Source organism: Hyperoodon ampullatus (assembly GCF_949752795.1).
Source record: "Hyperoodon ampullatus genome assembly, chromosome: 3".
Taxonomy (NCBI): Eukaryota; Metazoa; Chordata; class Mammalia; order Artiodactyla; family Ziphiidae; genus Hyperoodon; species Hyperoodon ampullatus.
In genome coordinates, this window is record NC_136916.1 from 120089136 (window position 1) to 120106245 (window position 17110).

At 35.7% G+C, this 17110-nt stretch overlaps 1 protein-coding gene across 1 annotated transcript in view; it reads right to left on the reverse strand.

Annotated features, from left to right (window-relative positions):
• Positions 1 to 205: 205 nt before the first annotated feature.
• SEC23A (SEC23 homolog A, COPII coat complex component) overlaps positions 206 to 17110 on the reverse strand; it is a gene marked incomplete at its 5' end in the record, with an annotated part of 55802 nt that continues 38897 nt past the window's right edge. The window contains 5 exons of the mRNA XM_079700476.1: positions 206 to 499; positions 8840 to 8905; positions 10594 to 10749; positions 12371 to 12457; positions 14882 to 15043. Coding sequence (XP_079556602.1) covers positions 410 to 499; positions 8840 to 8905; positions 10594 to 10749; positions 12371 to 12457; positions 14882 to 15043 — 561 coding nt within the window. The 3' untranslated portion in view covers positions 206 to 409. The remainder of the gene's footprint in view (positions 500 to 8839; positions 8906 to 10593; positions 10750 to 12370; positions 12458 to 14881; positions 15044 to 17110) is intronic.

Below are 17110 nucleotides of genomic sequence, written 5' to 3' on the forward strand. Positions count from 1 at the left end.
TGTTGATGATTTTGTTTACTTTTTGGTTAAAATTAAGAAACAAGTTTTCAAAAGGTCAAGAATATTCAGTGCCACTTTGAATTTGTCTGCAACATACAAATGAGTTATATCTCTATAGTACAAGGCAGACTCTATTTTTACTTTTTAACATAAGTTATAAAGACCTCAAATTTCTAAAACCAGTTATAATACTGTGGCAAGCAAAACAAATTTGTTCTTATTGCTCTTATATTCTAGCTTAATCTACAAACATGAACATTTTTCCATTTGTTGTCTCAAACCATACTAATACAAAAAGAGTCTAGAGAGATCTCTCTGTTGGTTTCCATAGATTAACTGAAAAAAAGGGGAAAAAAAGAAACTGAAATATTATTTCATCTTCTTAAGTGTTCTTAATATGTTTAGCACATCAAGCAGCACTTGACACAGCAAGTTTCTTTAAGTGATCCATAAACACTTGTAAACTAACATCATCTGTGAGAATAGGTGCTCCAGACTCCTAGAGGAAAAGAAAGATATTTTCTATGATTAAAACATAGGAGATACCTTAAAGTGTATAAGCAAATGTGTAAAAATATAGACAAGGAAATCATTTTAAGCAGAATAATGTCTATGCTCCCTGTTGTATAATAAAGAATCTGCTGGCCTTTGTCCCAGATTCCTGTCCCAGACTCCTGAGAGGGAAACTACATCCTTAGGATTTCCTGATAATAGTATCTGTTATTCATGAGCCTCTCAGATCACACCTGAGTTTATGCTATGAGATGAGATGACTCAGGATAGGGACCAGTCACCAGAAAGATCAACCATGTAATTAGATGCCTGGGCTTTAAGAGAGCCTGACCTCTAGGGAGGAAGAGATGCAGGGCTAGAGATTCAATCAATCATGCCTAAGAGAAACAAAAGCAAAAACAATAAAACCACTGGATACCAAAGCCCAGCGGAGCTTCCTGTTTGAGGAATACATCAAACAGGGGTTATGGGAACCCACCCCCCACCCACTCTACCCACCCACTGCCCACCCCAGCACCCTCCCTTTCTCACCACCACCCCCCACACACGGATTTGTAGCCAGTTGGTCAGAAGTGTGGGTAACCTGGGATTCGACTTTCGGCTGGCATCTGAAGTGGGGGCAGTCTCGTGGACCATGTCCTTTAACTTTTGGAGTCTGCACTAACCCCACGTGGTCAGAGTCAGACTTGCACCGCAGTTTACCAATTGGCCTTACAATAGCTCCATACCCAACTTAATCTTTAAAGTAGTAAAGTGTTCATTTGTCTTGAATGTATTGGTGTTTTTATCATTACTAAGAAATGTCTCCCTTATTGCTGCCTGTTTACTAAAATAAAATTCCAGTCACACATTTTAGCAGAAGCACCAGATGGAAGGAAGAGAATTTATATCATTTTAAAATAAACTATACTTATGTATTTTCATTCAAGTAATTTTAATTGATTTCTGTGGGTTCTAAGTAATTAACAAGGGTTAGGGAAAATTCCTAACTTCTATTTTAATAAAAACTGTGTTGATTACCTTAGTAATCCAATCCACTAATAACGAAATTTTATTGTAGCAAGAAACTTTTTCTAGAATATTTTATATCTGGATTTTTAAAGTTTTCACCTGATATCCAGTTTCTTATTTACCAGTATATATAAAATATCTAAAACAAGGAAATTAAGTAATTTTCAGAGGATATCAGCAAGTTAGTGGCAAATATGAGCTCTGACTTTATAGCTCTTGTGGTTCTAGGCTGGCATAGCCACAGATATGCCATAACCTCTCCTGAATAATGGAAAATCAATTTTATTATGTGTTTTCATATGTGAATTTATAAGAACTTGAAAAACTTGATAATGAAGGGAGACAACAGCACAGGAATTAAGAGCTCAGAGTTTGGAGCCTGACTGCCGAGCTCACATCCTGGCTCTGCCACTTACTTAACCTCTCTGAATCTTAGTTTCCTCATTTGTAAAATACAGATAATAACAGAATCTATTTCACATGGTTGTTATAATGATTAAATGAGTTAAACTTTGTAAAGCAAATAGAACAATACCTGACACACACAGTAGGCATATAACATTATTATTATTATACCTGAATTTTTTCCATTTTACACATTTTCCACCTCAATTCACCCAATCCCAGATCTATTTCTCCTGGTCAAGACAAAATATATATGGATTTTCTAATTCATATACTGTGATCTTATTTGAAGTGATTAATACTAATGCTCAACTCAATCTTATCAAAAATTTGCAGTTGATTGATCTCAATTTTACAACTGCACTCTTTTTCTCTTTAAAATATATCCAGGATTAAGCAAAAAGTTCCAAGCTTTATATCATTTAGTATATGAAGCACTATAGCAACAGAGACCTCCAGCACCCTGTCACAGAAGCAGTGTTGCAGTGGTGCCCTCTTCAGGCCATTCGTGGATAATACTTACACTGGGTACTTGATTTCTGACAAAAAGAAAACTAAGGTATTAAATTCCATAATTTTTAGTAAAATGCTTGGCTACCATGTTAACTCCCTAAATTTCAATCATCAATTTAGCTTAATGGTTAAAAATTCTGATTCTGGGGTTAGAATGACCTAGGTTCAAATCTAGACCCTGTCACAATTTAGCTGTGTGATTTGAGGTAAGTTAACTTAACCTATATAAGCCTCAATTTCCTCTTCTGAAAAATAGGATTAATAGTACTCACCTCACAGGAGTGTTTTAACAAATAGAAGCGTATGAAAATCTTAGCATAATGACTAAAACACAGTACAGATTCAGCTTATTAGCTATTATTATCTATAAAAACATTAACATAATTTCTCTTACAAAAATCATAGGTCAAAAAAGACCTTAGGGCTCTTGGTTTCTTTCTTACTTCTAATTAACATATTTATTTAATTTTGACATTTCAAACAGCATTACAGGAAACGGATGTTTTCAAATTTAACAAAATATAAAGACTGAGAAACACTGATTTAAATATGTCAGACCAAAATTTCATTGTTTTTAGACACATGAACAAGTTTAATACAAATGAAAGATTTTTCAAATAGTTTGGAACCAATCTGAAAAAAAGAAATGGTCTAAGTAAAATCCTATAGAAATTTTTTTGTTTTGTTTTTGTAAGAATCTATTCATAAAAGATAGTATCAAATGTCAGCTTCCCCCAAAGGTGTAGCTGTAACTAATTCCTAAATTTTGCTAAATCAAATGCATTTCTGGGGGCCTTCCCTGGCAGTCCAATGGCTAAGACTTCGCACTTCCAATGCAGGGGGAGCAGGTTCGATCCCTGCCTGGGGAACTAAGACCCCACATGATGTGTGGTGTGGAGTGGCCAAAAAATTACAAAAATTTTTAAAGTGCATTCCTGGAAAAGATGATTATATTTTCTAAAATGCAATAATGAGAAGAAACCCAAACTGTCTTCAACTGCCTCTTTGAGGAAAACACTTTACAAAAAATCTAAGGAGAGACAGACCTGACAACAATGTAATTAAAACCACCATATAGTATAAGGACATAATTTAACTTAATGACTGTAAATATTTAAACAACTGTTTATCAAATCAATAAAAAGAATTCACTTAATAACAAGTAAGTACACTTAAGTTTCTCCAAAGGTGATGGCTTTCAAAATTGAGTGCTGAATAGATGAATGGGTGGATGGATAAACAAATGAGTGAATCAAATAAACAATATGCATGTTTATTCCTTTGCCTGGGATTTCCTTCTCCATCATATTCACCCAATGAAATAATCTCCGTCTTTCAGGGTCTGGCTTAAGTGTTAGAGCTCTTGTTTATGTCTCTAATGCCCCTACTTCCAGGCAGTAATAATTAAACTTCAGTTTAAAATAGGTTTTCTTTCCTATCTTAAATATCTTTAGAGAGACTTTTTTTCCAGTGATAACAAGGAAAACTAATAACTAATATTTACTGAGTATTACTGGGCATATCAAGTATGTGTCATCAAACTCTATAACAGACAAGGAAGGGAAGGCATAGGAAGTTTAGTAACCTGCAGAGTTTTCAATTACCAGCCCAGAATGATGCCTCTCCATGTTTAACAGCTCAACAAGTTCTTTACTTTATATGTCTTCCATCTACCTCTCCATGTTGTAATTTAAACCTCCCAAAACAAGGAACAAGCCATTATTTCCATGAACTAAACCATGCTTTTTTAATGCAGAAATTCAGCCACAAAGAGATAGGTTTTATTTGGTCTTCATAATGTGAGCTCACAACATTTTGTTAATTGAATTATGTGTATGGCAACAATCATCTGGAGGGGAGGAACACTACCCTCTTTAGAAAAGGATTTGTGTACCCTCCCCACAAACCCTAGTCTGCCATAGCCCGCTGCCCCCAGGTATTGCTTTTTGACACTGAGAGTCAAGTTTTCTTATATGCAGCCAGCTTCACTCATTTGTTCACCTGGTCCCTAGGGGCATGTGATATGTGACCCCTGACAAGTACTATTTTAAAGTATTCTTCAATCCTTTAACCTCCCCTTCATATTGATTATTCACCATTTCCATTAACTCTATTTATTGGTGCTACTTTTCTATATTCTTGTAATTTTCTTTTCTTAAATAAGTTCTTCTTAAGTTGTGGGATCCAGAACCAAAACCAATACTCAGTTAACTAGAGTTAAGTATAATGGAAAGGCTGATTCATGGTACATCCTGTACTCCAAACTTCCACATCACAGTACTATTTGGCTTTTTGTTCCCCCAGCAACTGGAAGAGGGTGAGGGGTGATATTGAGAGTCTATACGTATATGTATTATATGGGCACAAATTTTTCTCACATGTGCTATGTGCAACCTTTGAACGCCTTCCAAGAGTAAGTTCCTTTCTTTGCTATAAAAAACTCCTCACTTTTCAGGACTTTTAGACTGTGAATTCAATTTATTTATCTATATCATGAAAGCTTCTTAACTCCTAAAGCATCTCTCTGTTCTCCTGTCCAGATCTATTATAGTCAATATATGCTATGTTTAAGGTACTGTGGAAAGTCAAAGATGAAAATGACACAGTTATCACCCTTAAGTCATTTATAATCTAACAGGAGAAATAAGTGCCATCAGAAATAGATGAAAAAAAGGGGGCGGGGATTACACAATATCCAGTCATGCAATCACAGAAAAGGTTTCCTGGAGTCAGTAAACTTTGCACTGAGCCTTGAGGAATGGCTATGATGTGTTACAAGTGGTGATAGGGACAAGTCACATGCTCAGTGTATTCAGAGTGGAGTAAGAAGTCCAGTTTGGCTAAAAAGACTAAAGAGTAGCTAAAAGTGGACAAAGCTATTTGAAGCATACCATAAAGGACCCTCAATAGCAATATAGAACTTCTATGTAATTTAGTAGGGGGTTATTAAAGATATCTAGGCAGTGCTTTGACTTAGAATGGCTTTAGGGAGACCACTCTGGCCAGTGCCAAAATGGAGGAAAAGGTTGAAGCACCAAGAGCAGGTAATTCCAACAGTCTATGTGACTAGTAACAAGGGCTTGACTTCGATTAGTGACAAGGAAAGGAGGGAATGGACAGGGAAAATAAGTCAGTAATTAGGGGCAGAAGAGAGAAGATGTAAATGACTAAAGTTCCAAGCCTTGGGAATTGAGAGAACAGTGGGGCCCTCTATAAAAATAGGAAAGTCAGTCAGTACAAGATAGTGTGAAAGAGTTCAAGTTGGGGCATGCTACTTATGAAATGTCTACAGAAAACTCTAGTGCTGTGCAGCAGGCAGTTATAGAAATTCCAGTCTATAGGTCACTGTGAAGCCAAACCAAAGATGGAGATTTACAAGTTAGCCTCAGATGAAAGATGAAGCCATAGGAGTGGATACAATCACCCAGAGAAACAGTGAATATACAGAATTCAAGGCAAACTTTTGAGGCACCTCTATATTCAAAGGAAAAGGGCCTTAATCCCAATTACTGCTTCGTTTCTCTTCTAACCAGCCTGGACCCCATAGTCATTTATCTAACATCACTCTCAATTATTCTACTCCCTTTGCTGTGTCCACCTTTCTTATCTCCAATCCTAAATTAGCCCCAATGCAATGTCTGAATTACAAAGCACGGCTAGAGAACATTACAGAAGCATGCTCAAGAAACTGTTAGTAAATAAAATGGACCCTCACCATGCTGTAAAAGTCTTTTATTCATCTTCTGTTGCTTTCTTATATTCCCTATATCTGTTTTTAATCTTTTCTATTTTCTAGTCTTTAACCCCAGCATTTCTCTCTCTTAGCAAATAATCTTTTACTGAAAAGAAACAGGCTTATCCAGTGTGTTTTCTCTCCACCTCAAAATCTTTCTCTGTCTTCACCCTTCTTCTCACGCTTTGCTTTTGCAGAAAGAAATGTCCTGCCTCCTTACCAATGCTTAACCACCATACAATGCATGTGATCACACTGTCTCCTTTTGAGCATCTTAAACATCTATACACTGTTCTTTTGTGTCTCCCCTACATTAGCTCCTTACACTTGGTCCACAAATAAATTCTGTGCCCTTACTCTAATACAATCATCCTACTCTTCACTCAGGCTAAATTTGCAAAAGAATCATTTACACACACACACACACACACACACACACATACACAAAGAATCATTTACACTTATGACCTCCACTTCTTTGCCACCTACTAATTCCTTACAATCTATCTGCTACTCAACCACTATATTAAAACTGCTTACCAAGGGCCAAAAATAACCTCCTAGTCATCAAATCAAGTGTCTGCAGCACCTCAATATTTGCTACTCCCTTCTTCTTCCTTCTATAACGTCCTCCCTCATCATTTAGGATGTAGTATTCTTCTAATTTTCCTTTCACTTCTCTGATTATTTATAAAATATTCCTACCACTTGTACTTCCTCAAGGTTTTATCTCATCCTTGCTTTGCCTCTCTATTCTCTCCTTGGACAAGAATCCACTGTGATGACTTTAAGTATCACTTGTCTATGAATCCTTGCCCTGATCACCAAACCCAAATTCTCAACAATCTGCTCAATTTGGGCATCTAGATGGTATCTCAAACTCAAAGTCTAAACCCAAACATTTTCAGGAATTCCCTGGTGGTCCAGTGGTTAGGACTCTGCGTTCTCACTGCCAAGGGACAGGATTCAATCCCTGGTCAGGGAACTAAGATCCCACAAACAATGTGGCAAAAAAATAAAATAAAACAAAAAATAAATAAAATCAAACATTTTCTTTCCACCCTCCCACTTACTGGCACATGTTCTCCTCAGTTACCCAGGCTCAAAACCCCATATTACCTTGTTCTCCCTCAACTATTTATTTTTCAGAAATTCAAACCTAGAGAAAAGTACAATGAACAAACACCCACATACTCTAAACATAAAATCACCAATTAACATTTGCCACATTTTCTTTATGTTTATATGTATTTTTCCTTTTCTTCTTCTTCTTGTTAAATAATTTCTGCAAGTTGAAGACATCATGATATTTTACCCCCAAACACTTCAGGATATATCGCTCAAGATCAAGGACAATCTCCTACATAACCACAACACCATTATCACACTCAAGAAATTTAATAATATTATACTAGTATCTGACATATAGTCCACATTCAAATATCACAAATCATCCCAATTATGTTCTTTATAAGCTGTTCACTCTCTCTAATCCAGAATTCAGTCAGAATTCACATTTTGCATACAGCTGTCTTGTCCTAGAGTAAGTTTTCCTTTCCTGCAACTTCTAATCAAGTCTCACTGAGTCTACTTTTGAAATATCGCTCAAATCTACTCTTTTTCACCATCTCGTCATCTTTCTCTCTCACTTGGATTACTTCAATAGATACAGTTTCAACCTACACACTGCTCCCAATTAATCTTAAGATTTGACTGTATTATCTAAGACTCAAATTTGCCCCTCTGTCCAAAAATCTTCAATAACATTCCATTACTTACCAAATAAAGACTCAGCTCCTCAGTCCTCAGCCTGGCATTCAAGAGCCTCCACAATTTGGCTGCACAATATATTGCCAATTTATAGTTCTACTATTCATCCCTACGTGTACCCTTTACCTTACTCCATACTGTCTTCTACCTAGGATTCCCTTCCTCATACAATTTCTACTTACTGGATTAATAACCACTCTAAAAGGAAATGTCTCTTTTTCTGAGCTCTATTCTGACACCCTCTCCTGCTGCCACCATGTGACCTCTTCTACTCCTCCTCATCTATCCCCCTGTAATACTATAAATCTTCCTAAAAGCACATAGCCCACTCTGCCTTGTACTTTAACTACTTAGGTATGTATTTTATTTCTAATACTAGACTACAAGCTCTTCAAAGGCAGGGATGATCACTGTGGATCTTGAAGTACCAATATAGAGTCATGAAGATTGGAACACTTGATAAATGTTGATATATTGTATCAAGAGGTAGGACTTCCACCAAATTAAAATATATTAATAATGATTTCCAGGCTTCCAGCCTCTCCCGCTCAACCACAATCCCTGACCACTCCCAGCTTACTGTGGCCTTTTATGGTGCATAGCCTAGCATTAACCTTGAATCATCACCTCCTATCTCATATTATACATTTTATTGCTTTTTGTCTCAAGGGTAAAGTGTTAAGCTTGAAATATGAAGGGGTTCTATCTATTTGATATAATCACTTTTTTATTTTCTGGGGTGCCACCAAATGCTAATTCTATTTTTGACTCCTATTTTTTATTACTTTTCCAACAGAAATTACCAAATACATAGGAAAAAATGTAGCTTTCACTAAAATAACAAACTATAATAACACAAAGAAATAATTTCCAACATCTGCTATTTACACTTACCTGTCCCCAGGCATACATATTATTATGAGTCTGTGAAGGGTTGACTTTCGAAAGCAGGAAACGTGCCTTAAAAGCAAAGAAGAAATAACATTATCCATCAAAAATAGATCTGGTCAATATAGGCTAAACAAATGTATTATACCATCTAAACTCAATTTTATTTAATATGTTTTGGTCAAATTAACTTTATTAAAATGCAACTTTAAAAAAATGAACTAAATTTTGAAATATATAGGCCACTATATGTTACACATAAATAACAAATGTAACCTCTTCTCACCAAATCATACATACATAATAACATTCATAGTAACAAATACAAATTGTTGAGTCCAAAACTCAGCATATAAAGATTATGTCTGCAACAATTATGACAAGGTTACTGTGACATTTACCAAATACCTGGTCTGAAACGTCATCAGAGGTTGGAAGTCCCCAAAAATGATAAAAATAAAAACCATGAAAACTTATACATGTTCTTTTACTTTAAACAATGACTCTCAAACTTTTTAAAACTGTAGGCTATTCCATGAGAGCACTTACCCAACATTTTACCCATCTATCCACTATGCCTTATCATCATTAAATAATAACCAGAATAAAAGAGGAAGACAGCACTACATGCAGTGAAACATCAATGAGAGAACCAGTCATAAATTATTATTACATGTTGGAAGAAGAAGGACAGTCCTGTCTTTTGAAATTTAGTACCATATAAAATCTTTTTCTACTCTAAAAGTAGAAACACAAGAGCACTGGCTCAAGAGTCAGAACGTCTGGATTCAAATCCCAGTTCCTCCATTTACTATGTTTCCTTGGTCACAAGTATCCTAAGTCTCAGTTTTATTATCTGTAAAATGGAGGTAACAATAGGACTGCTATGAGAATCAAATGAGAGAAGGTATGTAAAGTGCTAACTATCAGCTTTGCAAATTCTCAATACAGGGTAGCTTCTATTATAGTAAAACCCTAATAATAATTGCTATCATTTCTGAATAATAGTTACTGATATTTATTACCTAGTATGTAATACTGTGCTAGGCACTAGGGATACATTAATAAACAAAGCAACATCTGTGCTTTTAAGGAACAAGTGAAACAAACTTATAATAATCTATAATTAATTTATATAACTCTAATAAGAATTACAAGGGAGCAGTAAAAGTGTTTTAAGAGTGTATGTTAAGGCGTCCTAACTGAGTCTTCTGTAAGGCCCAAAAGGGCTATGTGTATATGTACATGTATCTTATTTAATCCTCATAATTCTAAAAATTACACACCTTTTTACAATGCCATAATGCTTTCCTATTATATTTCCTAGAAAATTGAAATTACAGAATGAGGAAAACAGAAAAACATTATGTTACCACAAACTTCATATTCATAGACTTTACCAGTAAGTAAACAGATTTAAGAAAAGTACACTAAATTATTTCCCAAGTTGTTCTTATCTTCTTGCTCAACTAAAGCTTGCATACCACCATAATGCCATCCTGGCTCTTTACTAGAGCTGGGCTGGAGGAAGAAGATGGGATAAACCACCAGCTTTAGACAGCTAGTCAATAATCTTACTGCTCTGCTCTCAAAGCTAAAGCAAAAAGCAAGCATACCTTCCCCTGGAAACCATCTGCCCATCTCCTTCCTTTTTCATGTGCCTGGTGAAGCAGTCTATTCAAATTAACGTCAGAAGGCAAGTAGGATCAACTCGTAAAACCAGCAACAGACAAACACACAAACAAATTAACAGTACTTACCTGACTGCCCCCATGTTCAGTGTCAATGTATCTCGGCATTGGAAATCTGGAGTGGAGGATCTCCTGTGCATCATCCACTGGGGCTTGCAGAAGGTGGCGGAAATTTTCATATTCTGGCATGTCCTGGTATCCCGACTTACGCCACTGAGCTATGGTCTAATTTTACAACAGTTAAAAAATTATGACTTTTTTTCTTGACTAACCAAAAACTTTAAGAGAAGATTTTTTTTCAAATGAAGCAATCTTCAGAAAATAAGAAAATTATAGAACATTATCCTATTTATTTTTTTAAGTTACAAATTTTTTTAAGTTACAAATACTAATTTCAGTATTCTTGAGTAAACAGATGCAAAATTAGGATATTCTTTCTCCTTTAAAAGTAGAAAGAAATAATAATTCAGCCAGAAAAATTGTAAAACACTATACTTATCATATTAATGTTAGCTAAAAGCTATCTACCTAAGTTTATGATAAATAAGGGGGATTTTTACTACAGAATATTTCCTAGAGACTTCAAAATTAATGACCTACTATTATGAAGTCTGTACCAATGGAGTTACATTCTCCCAAAATACATAAACATAAAAACTTTAATAATAATAGCAATAATATTATAAAAATAATATACCTGTAAAAGAACATTGAATCAATTCTTTTATTAAGGAAAATGACTCCAAAAACATGTAATTAAATCATCCACAAATTTAAACCTGGCTTGATTTCTAAGTTAACTGAATCAATCAATGTATACTCTATATTGCTTTATATCTCCATATTTAACAGAGGAACAGTCATCTGCATTTCTGATTTCTCATTTAAGCACATTAATGAGCTATTTGAAGAAACAAAAGTACAAAAAGACAAAAGATATAAGCAAAAAACCTAGCTCTGTCATATCATAGGCATTATTCTTAAAAGGTAAACAGCACTAGTAACTGGTATCAATTAAAAATAATAATCAATAGGTCTTTAAAAGTCCTGGATAATATCACTTAAAGTAATATTTTGAATAAGGTCTTCACCATTACAGTACAAATCTAAAATCATTTACAATTAAAACACTGGAAAAATATATCTGCTGAAGTTACTAGAATACTAGACTATAAGCTTGAGTGTAGGTTTGTGAGAAAAAGAGATCTGTATTTCTCAAAGAATCTAGATTTCAGTGCTTTCTTATACAGAGGAAGCACTTAAATACTGGCTGAATGAATAAATACAGGAATGAACAGAGTTATGCTAAATACCTAGATTAAAGTTTAACTGATACTCAGATATTCTGCTCTTTTCATTTACCATTCCAATTAAGTGAAGTTATAAATTTTAATTAATTTGTGCTTTAAATGAGTTTTTAAGATCAAGTGAAATATTTTTTTAAATACTTCATGTGGAATACTTTTTAAATGGTTACATGAAATAATGAAAAGGAAAGCCTTCCTACTGACAAAGGCTGACTTTTCCCCTCTCAATGTCTTCAGGTAAAACCCAAAAGTATGATATGCTAACTAACACTCTTACTTTCACAACTATGCTTTGTATAAAATCCATTTCTCCAATTATGTGTGGACAAACAGACAAAATAACCACAGATGGGTCAATTGCAAATTAAGTCTAAAAACTTGTAGAAGGAAGAATCACATTTTACACACATCTTATAAAAGTGGAAATAAAGCTTATCATAGAGGAAACACTAGTCATATAGTAAAGGGGGGAAAGCTTCTATGAATAAAAAGACTTTACTGAACCTACGTGCTTAGCTTTAAATGCTATGGACTCTTACCTCACCATGATAAATCAAAATCTGGAAAAATGTGTCCATGAGGAGAATACGATCTGCAAGAATGCTGCTGCTATCAAGAAGAACCGGCTGACACGAAGAAAACAATGAAAGAGGAAGCAGGAAAAAATAATTAAAAACATAAAATCGATCTTTCTAGGATATTTTAAATTTTTTAATTTATTACCTTATTACATAAAACATCTTGGTATTATGAATTCTCAAAGTATATTTCAATTTAACTTTCTGAGGAATCTCTAAACTGAAGTAACAATTGAAAAATAGAGTCCAGTCAAGAGGAAAGAGTCTTAACTGATGGTGGCACCACTGAGTGAGAGGGGAAAGGCTTGGGAAAGAACAAATTTGGAGATGGAAAAATAGTACTGAATATGAAATAGAAGGAAGTGGCCTGAACTTGGGTATCACATGCATAAAGATGGTAATTAAAGCTATATGGTGAGACTGCACCACTTAGAGAAAGGAAAGCTAGAGAAGAAGTCAGAGATTGAGCTCAGAGCAGGCCAACACTTAGAGGTCGGAAAGGGGGAAGCCAGCAGGGAGAGACTGAGAAGGAACAGGCAGTGAGGAGGAGGAAAACCAGTAGGTGTTGTAGGTGTCAGAGAAGCCTAGAGTAAAAGGTTTTCAAGGAGAATCCTCAAGGTAAATATTGTTGAGAGTTCCGGCAAGATGAAGGCTTTGGTGACCTTGATAAGAGTTGTTTCAGTATAATTTGGGGACAAGAGGAGTTCCCTGGTGGCCTAGTGGTTAGCATCCTGAACTTTCACTGCTGTGGCCTGGGTTCAATCCCTGGTCAGGAAACTGAGATCCCGCAAGCTGCACGGTGCGGCCAAATAAAAAAAATAAAAAATAAAAAAATTAGGGACAAGACTTTGACTAATATAGGTTGAGAAGAGAATGTGACTTAGGAACATATAGACAAGTAACTTTCTGCATTTAGCTGTGATGGGGACCAGAGAAATGTGGTGGTAATTAGAGAAAATGTGAAGTCCAGGGGCTTTTTGTTTAAAATGAGCACTATTAAGGTTTCTATGTTAATGAGAATGATCCTGATGAGAGAAAGGGATGATGCAGAAGAGAAGGAGGATAACTTCAAAAGCAAAGTCTTAACAAAGGAAGCTAATGGGATTCATGGATTAAACAGAGAGTTTGAAATTTGATAGGAGTAGGCAGTGGGATTCCAATTTTCTTCTAAACAGTTTTCTATATTTCCCGAATGTCTACAACTTACATACATTACTATGATAATAAGAAAAAAAGTTACTTCTAAAACTTTTTTCCTGATTCAAAGAACTACAAGACCAAATATAGACCAACATATTAAAAATGCATTTTCTAGAAAAGTAAGAACTATGACAAATTACTTAAAAAATTATAGTAACAAAATACAACATTTTAGGGGACTTCCCTGGTGGCACAGTGGTTAAGAATCCACCTGCCAATGCAGGGGACACAGGCTCAAGCCCTGGTCTGGGAAGATCCCACATGCCACGGGAACAACTAAGCCCATGTGCCACAACTACTGAGCCTGTGCTCTAGAGCCCTTGAGCCACAACTACTAAGTCTGAGTGCCACAACTATTGAAGCCCAGGTGCCTAGAGCCCGTGCTCTGCAACAAGAGAAGCCACAGCAATGAGAAGCCCGCACACCACAACGAAGAGTAGCCCCCGCTCGCCACAACTAGAGAAAGCCTGGGTGCAGCAACAAAGACCCAACGCAGCCAAAAACAAATAAATAAAAAATAAATAAATAAAAAATTTTAAAATACAACATTCTACCCACTATTTTTTACAAAACAGTGAATAAAGGCCTCATTAGAGATCATTAATCAGTAGATATTATAAATATTCTCTTTATGATAACCCTTCCTAAAGTATTATTTTCAAATATAGTCACTACATACTTTTAAGTAGTGAAATAGATCATCTGAACCTTAGAACGGAAAAACTCTTTAATAATAGGTTAAAATAAGTGTGACAGTTTGCTAAGAAGGCAAAATGGATGATTTTATCTCTTTTTAAGTATATCTTTATAATCAACTGTATCTTATGTTCCAAAAAGACTATAGGAGAATGAGACCGTATTAAAACAAGAAGTTCTATTTAGACAGAATGCCCTAATTGTCAGACAGTAAACTCTGGAATACAGTTTCTAGAATCATCACTACCTCTAGACATTGTTAAAGACATAAGAATAATCATGAGCCCTATAGGATTTAATCAACTAAATGACTAGACAAAATGATCTTTAAAAAGTCTCTTCTACCTCATTGTTGTTTTATTTTTTAATGATTTCCTAATACAGGCTAGCATTGTATATAGCATATAGTAAGCACTCATAAATATTTTTAAGTGAATATATGAATAACTTAAGATAACTACACTTGAATTAAATTCTTATATTTAATAACTATATTTCAAGAAAAACCTAGTTGTTTTTTTTTTTAATAGCACACATCACAGTAACAAAACCAATTTCTTTTTCTGCCCCTCTTACCTCTGGTGGTCCACTAAAAGAATATGCATACAGAATAGGCTGAATCATGATTAGAGACTGGGTCAAATCTTGACGCATAAAATGGTGACGATAATATGAACTCTCATCAGGACTATTGTTAAAAACTTGCAAGAAAGGAGATCTTCTTAAATGAAACATAAACTACAAGATAAAACATGTGAGATAGCTTTTACTGATTTTAATATTACAACAGAAGTTTACAACTACAAAAGCATTTGATTACAACCATTAACACAATAAAACAGCACCTTACAATAAGAACATTCTAAATTGTATTTCTCAGAAGGAATCTTACTCATGATATTTATCAGTTACTTAAAAATATAATTCAACAACAACTTAAAAATTAAAGCAAAAAAGGTGACTCAAAAGGAAAATAAGAATAGGGACAAAAACCCCTTGCTCAGATCTAAGTTATTAGAGACTGATGCTAGGTGATGCATTAGCAGCAACCTTTGTTTTTATTCTTCATCTCTCTGTCCACATCTCTGAGCTTTTTTATTTCTATTCATTACCACCACCAAAAGACTCTAAGAGAACATAAAAATAGATTAACAGATAGATTCCCAAAACTGCACTGGTTTAAAAAAAAAAGGACTTATATATATCCACTTATTTCTTTTTTTTTTTTTTTTTTTGGTGGTACGCGGGCCTCTCACTGTTGTGGCCTCTCCCGTTGCGGAGCACAGGCTCCGGACGCGCAGGCTCAGCGGCCATGGCTCACGGGCCTAGCCGCTCCGCGGCATATGGGATCTTCCCGGACCGGGGCACGAACCCGCGTCCCCTGAATCGGCAGGTGGACTCTCAACCACTGCGCCACCAGGGAGGCCCCCCACTTATTTCTTAATGTTTAAGGTCTCCTTTATCCTTAAGAAACATTCTCTGGACTTTGTTTCATAATTTCTTTCTCCTTTCATTTTCTCCCCTTCTACGTATCCTCATGTGAAAGAGATCAAAAAGGGGGTGAATTAGGCCTGAATGAAGGACAGCTACACTGTCCTTTGACACCAGGGGTCTTTGATATAATCAATAGGATCAGCTCCAAAATACTCCCATTTGTCTTTTAGTTACTTCTCTCAACTTCCTTCAGCCCTCAGGTCTCAAGTGCCTACATGCTGCCCTGCCTGGGACTCATTCCACAGCTCTCTCCCAACACATGTCACTCATTGAAATTCTTATTCCTGTACTTTTTTTTTTTTTTTTTTTGCGGTACAGGGGCCTCTCACTGTTGTGGCCTCTCCCATTGCGGAGCACAGGCTCCAGATGCGCAGGCCCAGCGGCCATGGCTCACGGGCCCAGCCGCTCCGTGGCATGCGGGATCCTCCCGGACCGGGGCACAAACCCGTGTCCCCTGCATAGGCAGGCAGACTCTCAACCACTGCGCCACCAGGGAAGCCCTCCTGTTCCTTTTTTCGGTGATCCATAATTCATTGAGAGGCTCTCTCATCCCCTACCACTTCAATCATTCTTGTTTACTTACAAAAATGTATAATTGGTAAATCTGGGGGTAAATATTTTATAAATGAAGACCTCCCTTAGATTTAGTTTATGTCACCTTTTAGAAGATCATAAGGCTTTGAAAACCCAAAGAAAAAAGCACTTCTGGGTCCTCTAGCTCTCTACTTTCAATGAGAGGAAAAGATGGGATGCCCAGATCTCTTGGAAGATCCAAAAGCCCAAAGAGAAGGCTTGGAGAGGGAGAGAAGAGAAAGTAAGGAAAGTGTGGAGAATTTAGTCAAATACTTAGACTAATGCCCTCAATTCCCTTTCCTATTAGTTTCTCTATGAAGATGAGGCCTGAGAATTCCCAAAACACAAAGGGTTGCCTCCCTTAAGACAAATAGACCCTGCCTGTTCCTAGCTCCCCAAAACCTCAACCAGAGATTTAGGAAAGTCTCCCCCTATAAACATGGAGCTTCTAGGTTACAGATCACTAAAAGATTTTCAAAAAATAAGTATAGCTCTTATACTTCAACTTAATAAAGTTGAAGCTTTAAACAAATTTTTTATGAGCCAAAATTTGAATTTCCACATCTCAATATTAATCATCCTTCCAGACTGAGCTAAAACAAAACACTACCTCTTCTATAAAGATGTATCAAATCATCCATTTGGAAGGATTCTTTAAAGTTTCCTTTAAATATTATATATCTCTCATAGTATTTCTCACTTTCTTTTCTGTGTTGTTTATGTATATTTCATATCTCA